The sequence below is a fragment of the Choloepus didactylus genome, chromosome 4 (assembly GCF_015220235.1).
Source record: "Choloepus didactylus isolate mChoDid1 chromosome 4, mChoDid1.pri, whole genome shotgun sequence".
NCBI lineage: Eukaryota > Metazoa > Chordata > Mammalia > Pilosa > Megalonychidae > Choloepus > Choloepus didactylus.
In genome coordinates this window covers 153,224,875-153,233,709 of record NC_051310.1, presented here as the reverse complement: position 1 = coordinate 153,233,709, position 8,835 = coordinate 153,224,875, and the positions used below count along the sequence as shown (strand labels likewise).

Genomic DNA, 8,835 nt, shown 5'->3' with positions numbered 1-8,835 from the left:
CTTGCATTCTTGGTTCTTTCTGAAAGGAAGTCCAATTACAATGGCACTTGACTTTGTGGTATACATGTCTTACTGAAGGCTGTTAATTGAATTTCTGTAAATTGCATCTCATTTTCCTATTGCCTTTCTTTCTATTTTAGAGACATCCTTGCAAAAATAAATGGCCAAAAGTTAAAATAAATTGTATAACTAAAGTTAGAGTTGTGATTATGTATTTTAAAGAAAAGAGGATCTTTATGAGACATTTTTGATAATAGTTAAATATGTCACACAGAACAAATACTGAAACACAATATGGTACTAAGACCTGTCATTTGAGACTGGATTTGCCACAAAATGAGTTAAGTCCTGACTAAGGCTGGTCCTTTACATTTCGTTTCTATCTCAACTTTATTCTAGTTAAACAATAGCTATTAAATTTTGAATTATTATTTCTGGTGATATGTGACCTATCAGTTAATATCCAACCAAGGCTATTAGTCTGTTTCTTCATGATTCTTAGAGTAGAAAGGTGTATTATTCTTTTGAGGTAGAGTGTGAAATCATACTTGCAAGGCTGAAATTATTTCAAACAGAAATCCTCTTTTAATCAGTAACTCCCAGTAGAGGAGAATTTGCTTACAGTGTTAATCCTCACGTAAGTCTATGACCTACATTATATACTTATATGTTGCTTCAGCTCTGAAACTCAAGATAGACTTATTGTGTCTTTTAGAATCTGGATTATGTATAAAGGGTTCAATTTGATTAAGACAATTTTATTTTTTTAAATAAGACTAACCCATCATGTAGTGAGTAATACTTAAGATGAAAATGGGCTTTATTTGGTTTCCTAACCAAATTTATTGAATTCTGTAGAAAAATATCTTACTCATGTTTTATTAAGGCAAGTTGTGATGGAACATGGTTCAGTATAACTTCCTATTTATGTTTTATGGACAAGTCTTTCAGACCCAAAGACTTTCCTCAAAGCAGCCTTCATCTCCTTGTTCCTAAGGCTATAAATTAGAGGATTGCAGAGAGGTGTTATTACAGAATAAAACAGGGTCACAATTTTTTGCATTCTCACTGGGTGTCCTGAACTAGGGCTAACATACATCACTATAACAGAACCAAAAAACAAGAACACCACAGCCAGATGAGAAGCACAAGTGGAGAAAGACTTGTGTTTGCTTTCAGCTGAGGGCATTTGTAGCACAGTCAGAATTACCAGAGCATAGGAGCAAAGGATAAAGAGAAAGGCACTAGTGATGAAGATAACATTGAAAGTAGAGTAAATAAGCTGTGTGGTGTTATCTTCAGAACAGGACAGCATCATCAAAGGGACAGGATCACACATGAAATGATTGATGATGTTTGGGCCACAATAAGGCAACTGTGAAATAAGAACACCTGGGGTTAGGAAGAGGATGAACCCACATGACCAACCAAAGATGATGAGGCCAGTGTACAGCTCTTTAGTCATGATGCGTGGATAATGCAGAGGACGGCAGATGGCAAGGCACCTGTCAAAGGCCATGATGCAAAGATAGAAGCCCTCATCACACCCAAAGGAGAAGAAGAAATAGACCTGTGTGAAACAGCCCACAAAGGAGATGGTCTTGCTTGTGGAGAGGAAGTTGGCCAACATGTTAGGGACAGTTGTGGAGATATAACATATTTCCAGGAAAGAGAAATTCCCCAGGAAGATGTACATGGGGGTGTGAAGGCGCTGGTCCCACCGCACAGCACAGACTATGGCTGCGTTCCCCATCAGAGTCAGAGTGTAGGCTACTGAGAAGAGTCCAAAGAAGAGGAGCTGCATTTCTGGGCTTGAGGGAAAGCCCAGAAGGACAAAGTGGCTAACGGAGTTGATGGTTGGTCCTCTGGATGCGTTCATTAGTCTGGAAGACATGGAGATGATAGTTGTTGTCAAAGTTTAATGGAGAATACTGGTTTTTCCCAAAAACATCAAATTTCTTCATCATTTATTTGATAAAGTAATAAACAAGGAGATTTATGGTAAAGCAACAAAGTGTGATTTCATAACCAGTATCTGGAGAAGATTATTTCATTTTAATAAGATGCACATAAATCATAAAAAGAAAAAATCATGATTGGGGCAAACATTAAATAAGCTCAGGATACTGGATTACACAAAAGAAGTGCAAATGTTTTCATTTTGATGTCATTTATTGTCTACTAATGTATATTTTCATCAGTTTACCATGTAGTGTTTTTTATGATCAGCACAGTGTATGTGAATGTTCTTTCCAAAAAATTATGTAAAGCCAATTTATTGTAATTAGTCCTAGTGGTAAAAATAACAAGGGGTGTGCAACTCACATTAAGGCATTTTAAAGGCTCTGTCTCACTGTGGTCCAGAGCACTAGGAATGTTCTTCTTTGTTTCCAGGATGTTATAACGTGATAATTAAAATGGCCTCTCTGATTCCAGGATAAATGGTTTTTATAGGACTATACCCAACATATGTTTGGTATATAAAAAATTATTCCTCTCTACCCAGCCTGCTGGATTCAGCTCCATCAGGGGGATAAAAATTTTGATACACTCTTACATGAATGTGGGAACTAGATTTGCAACTCGAGGGGCAACTGACTTTAGGGAGAGCTGCTGATCAAGTGACTGCACTGCTGAATGTGGCTAGTCTTGGCCAATTTTGCTGCAAAAAAAGTTGTAAAGGAGATAAAAGTTTTTATTTGTGTGTAAGTTCCGTATTACTTTTCTCATAGCTGCTTTCTATGCCTGGCATTTTTTTCTCCCCTTTAAACATACATCTGGCACTTTAAAACTACCCATCCTAGGCATTTTCTACTGGAACAATCTTGAAACATGGAATATCTTGCTTCACTTACTCCTTCCTTAGTCTTTCAATTGTTGAATCATAGCTTAATTTTGTACATTATCCCCTTAAAACCCAATGCTTGGCTATCACATTTGGCCCCTAACATGGAAGGACTGCTATTTTTATATTCTCATTGCCTACAGGGCTATGGAGATTCTATCTTGTCTGCAGGAAACCTGTCAGTTCAGCCTGTTTGCTACCCACATGGATCACATCATAGAAGCTGGCAACATAGGCTCAGTACCACCCTTTCTCAGATTGTTAGAGGTTTTAGTTTGAGTTTGTCCTCGTGGACAAAGATTCCACCTTGATATATTGTGATTGTGCAGTACAATTCATAAAGAGCTTTTAAACAATTTTTGTCGTGAAAAACTGTGATTTTCTTAGTTGAGGTTGTGTTCTCTGGTCTAGACACAGGAAGCTATGATGTGAGTGAAACTTGTCACTGCAAACAATTCTAGAAATGAAAAGTAAAGTGCATTCAAATTGAGAACATTTAAATTGTACTTGTGTACAGATACTAAGTACAAAACGTATGTAAGCAAAGGGAGAGAAAACATAAGAAAATGATAGCTGATACAAGAGGAAATTTATATTAATAAGTTTCAAAAACACACTTATTTGTGGGATGACCACAAATTATTCTGCTGAATTCTTTTTCAATGTAAAATTCACTCAGCTGCACAGGTCTTGGTGGTTATCCTATTTCTTTTTAAAATTGTTTGATTGGTATTTAAAACTAATTTTGTTTTCTTTTTTTTCCCTTTGTACTCTGCCCTGTGTCTTAGTTCCTGAGGACTGTTTCTCAGCTATTTCTATTTGTTGCTTTCACTTACAGTGGGACTGTAAGAGTGGTAAATGAAATCCATATCAATACTCACCCTTTTTGGGTCTCCTGTTAAAAGTATTTCTTGGGGATACAATCTGCCTAAAGACAGTCCAAAGAAGTTTCTATAAATGCAACAAATAAAAAGCACACAGATGATGAATGATTTTTTCATCTAAGGACTAGTTTTTACCATAAAATCAAAGCATATTAACCTAGTGAAACTGAGAGCCTGGAGAGATGAAATCAGTGAATCAGTGTAATCAGAGACTTGCTATATTCTATCTGTTGAAGGAGAAAAAAAAAAAATAAAGTGTTGATAATAAATTCACCAGCAATTTATCAGGTACACATTTTACAGGAAATTCTCAGGCCTCTTTGTACACATTACTCAATAAGGAAACACAATAAAAATATTTCCTAAAACTCAGAAAACAAGAAGAAAATATTTTATGCTCCTCTCCCTGCACTTTATTCTAATCAGATATTTACATCTTACCGGTAAATCCATTTGTCTGGAAACCTGGCACTTGTTTCAATATGTTCTGCAGTATTAACTCACTCCTTGGGTATGTGCTTAGAGAGGTCATAGAGGGGAAATAACATATTACCCCACAGGGTGAGAAACATGTGCAGTCCTTCTGAAGAATTGGATAATCCAGTTTATAACATGCCATGAGTTACAAAGAGTGAATCTTTCAAGATTTTTTCTCCCCAGCTTCAAAGCTCATATTTATGATCAAGATGAAAGCCCAGATGAAGGTATTATATATATTTATTTCCTTGAATCATGGCCTTTGGAGATTTGGGACCCTCTCCCCTGATAGCTCTAATAGTATTTGTTCAGCAGATGAGATCCTTTTTTGAATTTTATTGACAATGAAATCTCTAGTCTTTCCATTCCCTGAAGAAAAGTGCACTTGCAGAACTAGATTCTTATCTTCTATTTGCTTCTAGTAACCAGGCATTGCAGAAGGTTTCTGGGGAATAATTAAACAGTAACAGGGACTGTCTTAATAGCTACAGAAAGAAGATTTTCCATGTGCTTCCTCAGTTCTAATTTGAAGAGAAAATATTCTTTGTCTACCAAAATTAGTTTTCACATTTGTTGTGGAAAGACATTTCAGTTGCATTCTTATCACTGGAAAAATTGCATTTTCAGTTCTACAGTGTGTAAGAGTATTCAAGAAACATTTATGAAATGATTAATAGACACTGGGGATATAGTGGTAAACAAAACAAAAAATTCCTGCTTAAAGCAATTCAATTTAATTGGTAGGGCAACAGATAGTTAAAAAAAGGTGGAAAGGTAATTTTTGTTTTCATATGAGAAAATGAAGCTTGGGAATGGAATGGGGCATTGGAGTTGTGAGCAGGACTTGTAATTATAAATAGGGTTTAAGGAAAATCTAACAGAGACACTAACATTTGAGCCCAGACTTGAAAAAGTGAAGGAAAAATCCATGAGGGTTCTGATAGAGTATTAGTTCGGGCAGAAGGAAGAGCAAATGCTAGAATCCAGACTAGGCATGTTGTGTTGGGTGAAGAGCAAGGAGTCTAGTGAGCTGGTACTGGTTCAACTGGGGTGATGGATCCAGTTCTATTATCTCCTAGTCTTTGTATCTCCAATTCTTCTTTGCATAATTCAGAACTTCATTTTAGTCTTCAACTCAAATTTTGGCTTTTGGAAGTTTTCCTGATTTCAATCTTAATAGGTTCACCCATATATCTCTTAGAATTTAATCAGCATCCACCAAAATAGTTTTGATTTTTCTCATCACAGTCATATTGGCTGTCTGCAATCTTGATTCTGAGCTATATTTTGAAATGCATATAGTTCCAATGTTCCACAGGAATGAAAAAAAGGGCAGGTGCTCTGTTTAATATAAATGCTATATTTTTAAATTCCTGAGACATTTAAAAAATTTCCTATTTCTAATGATAGGAAGCTTCATAGTGGAAAGTAAGAGAATGAGTCTTCTCAAGCACTGTTTTCATGACTCTGTATTAGACAGTGCTGTATTTCATCCTTCCACCATGGATGCCTATTCACTGCTTTTGATATAATAAATTTTTAATCAACAAATGCATTGTAGTTCACTTTTCTGGTTTCTTTCCTTCTGTTTCACAGGTTAATCCCAAGAGCACTCCCTAGTAAACCTCCTACCTGTTAATGTCTACCTGAACATCTGTTTCTTGCAAAACCCAAACTATGTCAGAGGTCTGAGAAAGTTGATGCTGTGAGATTTTTGGTGTTAACAATGAGGATTCAGTCACTCATGGTTTGTGGAGCACAGGTAGCCCCTGGCATGAGGTATTATAAATTGTTAAAACTTTCATCAGAGGATTGCCATTTTATACTATCAGGGCAATCAAATTGGATGCTATTGCCAAGTTTGACTGATTTCTGGAAAGAGACAAAAAGCTGACAGTGATTTATTAGCAATTAAAAGCTAATGTGACAGCTGGAGGTCCTTCTTGGTAGGCTATAGATTCTCTTCTTCAGTGGGAGGACAGTAAAAGCTGAGAACCAGGTTCTGGATTCAATGTTATAGTAGCCAAGCTCAAAAAAAGAGGTTAAACTCCCAAACAAGGGAGATTATGCCAAAGTCAGGCTGCTGGCTGGGAAAGAATGGGACACTGATACATAAGATGTAGACTTCTGGGTAGATGCACCTCCAAATCTTGCATTTTTATATTTGTCTAGATCAACTGAGTTCACAGAAGTAACCCTCCCCCCTCATTAAAGGCTAGAATCTTTCTTTGCTTTAAGTCAACACAGAGGCCTTTCCTACATTAAAACATGGGCTGACACTGAAGCTTGTGCTCCACCTGCTTTTTGGCCACTAAGTCATAAACTACTGTTGTGTCTCCACACCAACAAGAGATGTGTTGGTCATAAGGGAGGACAACCAGCAAGAAATAGGCTTGATACAAGGGAGGAAAGAGGCTGCAAGACCTAGAGAGCATGTACCAGCAGATGCCAAGAGAGTTCAATGAAATTGTATTCTAAAGGTACAGGTCAAAGGGAGAAATATAAGGTTGGTTAAGGGAGAGTTTATCTATTTGGGAGTACTCTTCTGGGAAAGAAGGTACAGCACTGTGGCAAGGATGCCAGTTGAGAACACACTTCAGGAATGGCTCCTAGAAACATGGAAAAGGTGATTGCTCTCACTAAGTGAGGTAAGAATGTCAGAATTGCTGCGAAGGAAGAAGGGATTACAACTCAGAAAATAGGAACACTAGACTGGGTATCCTATGTAAGGTCAGAAAACTTTCCAGAGGGATACATTCCAGGAGGTCCTGTTGAGAACTCTTGGACACAGGGTCTGAGAATACGTTGAAAGGACCTGGTGATAAGTTGAGTCTTGGCCTAGATCTGGCTCAGAGGATGTCCACTGGGTCCGTGGACCAACTGATGATTATTTCCATGTACCTACATTTATTATTGGAATAAGTATACTTTGAGGTTGGCCTAACACACATATTGGTTCTTTATTCTTTATGGTAGGATTTCCTTATGGAAATTAACTTGTCACTTCAAGCACTTTGATAAATTTTACTCTAGAGTTGGTCTCTTGGGATAGTATAATTTCATGAAGAAGCATATGAATTTTGGATTCTGGAGATAGAAGATTAATTAAGCTTTGCCCTTAAAGAGTTCACAGTCTAGTTAGTAAGTCACTTTGATAGGACAAAAGTCCTTGGAAGTCTGTTTTGGGAGAAAGACCACCCAGTTGCAGAAATTTAGACCCAATTCTTTTTAGCTAATTAAGTAAATGCACTGTCATCCTATGCTGATAGTGACGTGAAGACATGGGCAAATCGATTTCTATAGGGAGGAGGGAGAAGGATGTGTTTCAGAACTTTTCTTCAGTTAGGCTCTCTTTGATTCCCTTCAGGACCACCCTCTATTCTCCAAGCTTTGTGCACTTTGGTCCACAGCCACAAGATGGCAGGATAAGCCTCCTCATGTTATTCAAGTTGAATGAAGCTTTGTTTTGTGTGTAGCACATTCATTCTGCCAATGCTCCACAAACTGATACTAGAAGTAATTTAGAGATAATATCTAGAGTAACTAGGTTTCATCTTCCAGTTCTGCTGTACACTCAGTGCTAACTCATGGACACTTCAATTTTTGTACTTTGGAGGAGCCCCTGGAGTATATGGGGATTTGTTCTACATTTCAAAACCTCAATTCAGTAATTTACTTACGAGCACAACTGTTGATTATCTGCCACCTTGGTGACTATCTAGCTTCCTTAACTTGAACTTCTTGTTATTACAATAGTCTGTGTACTTTCAAATCTGTCCCAATTCATTTACATATAGTCTAAGCAGACATGTACCCCTGAAATCATTCCTCCATGGAACCTCCTCTCTCAAGGAAGCTGTTGGAAAGACACCCTTTATGAAAAAGTTGTTCTCCCCACAAGTTCTGAACACATTTCTCAACTACACGTTTGGGTACCGTATGTTTTTTTCCTATTAGTCTTCAACTCTTCCTGCATTTTTCTCTCTTCTCTTTCCTTTCTCTTCTATCCTTCTCTGTGTACTCTTCTAACATTGCCATGGCAACCAAGGCTTTGTGACATTTCCCGTGAGTTCATTGTCTGACTTCTGCTCCACGTGACTTTAGTAGGTATCTGGCTTCAGAGAGTAAAGCTTGGGGAATGGTCCAACTACATAAGCCATAATGTGCCAGGACAATGCTAAGCTCATTCACTGTCAGATAAGACAATTTCTTTCAGTGTGAAAGAAAAACAAGCAATAGAAAACAACCCTTCCTTTGGATCAAAAAGCAATTAGTTAATATAAACTATGGACTAACATTAAAAGGACAATTATAATAATATTCTTTCATCAGTTGTAACAAATGCACCCCACTAATGCAAGGTGTTACCAATAGGGGGTGGTATATGGGGACTCTGTATTTTCTGCATGAACTTTTTGTAAAACAACTTCTGTAATTAAAAAGCAAAAATGTTAGTAAAGAGAAAAATGAGTTAAGCTGAGTACCTGTAGCAGTTTAGTCTGAATTTGGCCACTGTGCAGAAACCACTGGAATGAAGTGGTCCATTTGAAGTGAGCCCATCTTCTTCAGATCACTTCTTGTCAGGTCAGAACAGTCTGGGAGCATCTCAGGCTCTGTCTGGGTCTGGTC

At 37.4% G+C, this 8,835-nt stretch overlaps 1 protein-coding gene across 1 annotated transcript; it reads right to left on the bottom strand.

The window, feature by feature from the left end:
• Positions 1-925: 925 nt before the first annotated feature.
• On the bottom strand, positions 926-3,801 carry LOC119532925 (olfactory receptor 11G2-like). Its single transcript, XM_037835158.1, has 2 exons — positions 3,727-3,801; positions 926-1,883 (listed from the first exon to the last, which is right to left on the bottom strand). The coding sequence occupies exon 2, from the start codon at positions 1,877-1,879 to the stop codon at positions 926-928; it is 954 nt and encodes a 317-aa protein (XP_037691086.1). The 5' UTR covers positions 1,880-1,883; positions 3,727-3,801.
• Between the last annotated feature and the right edge of the window lie 5,034 nt (positions 3,802-8,835).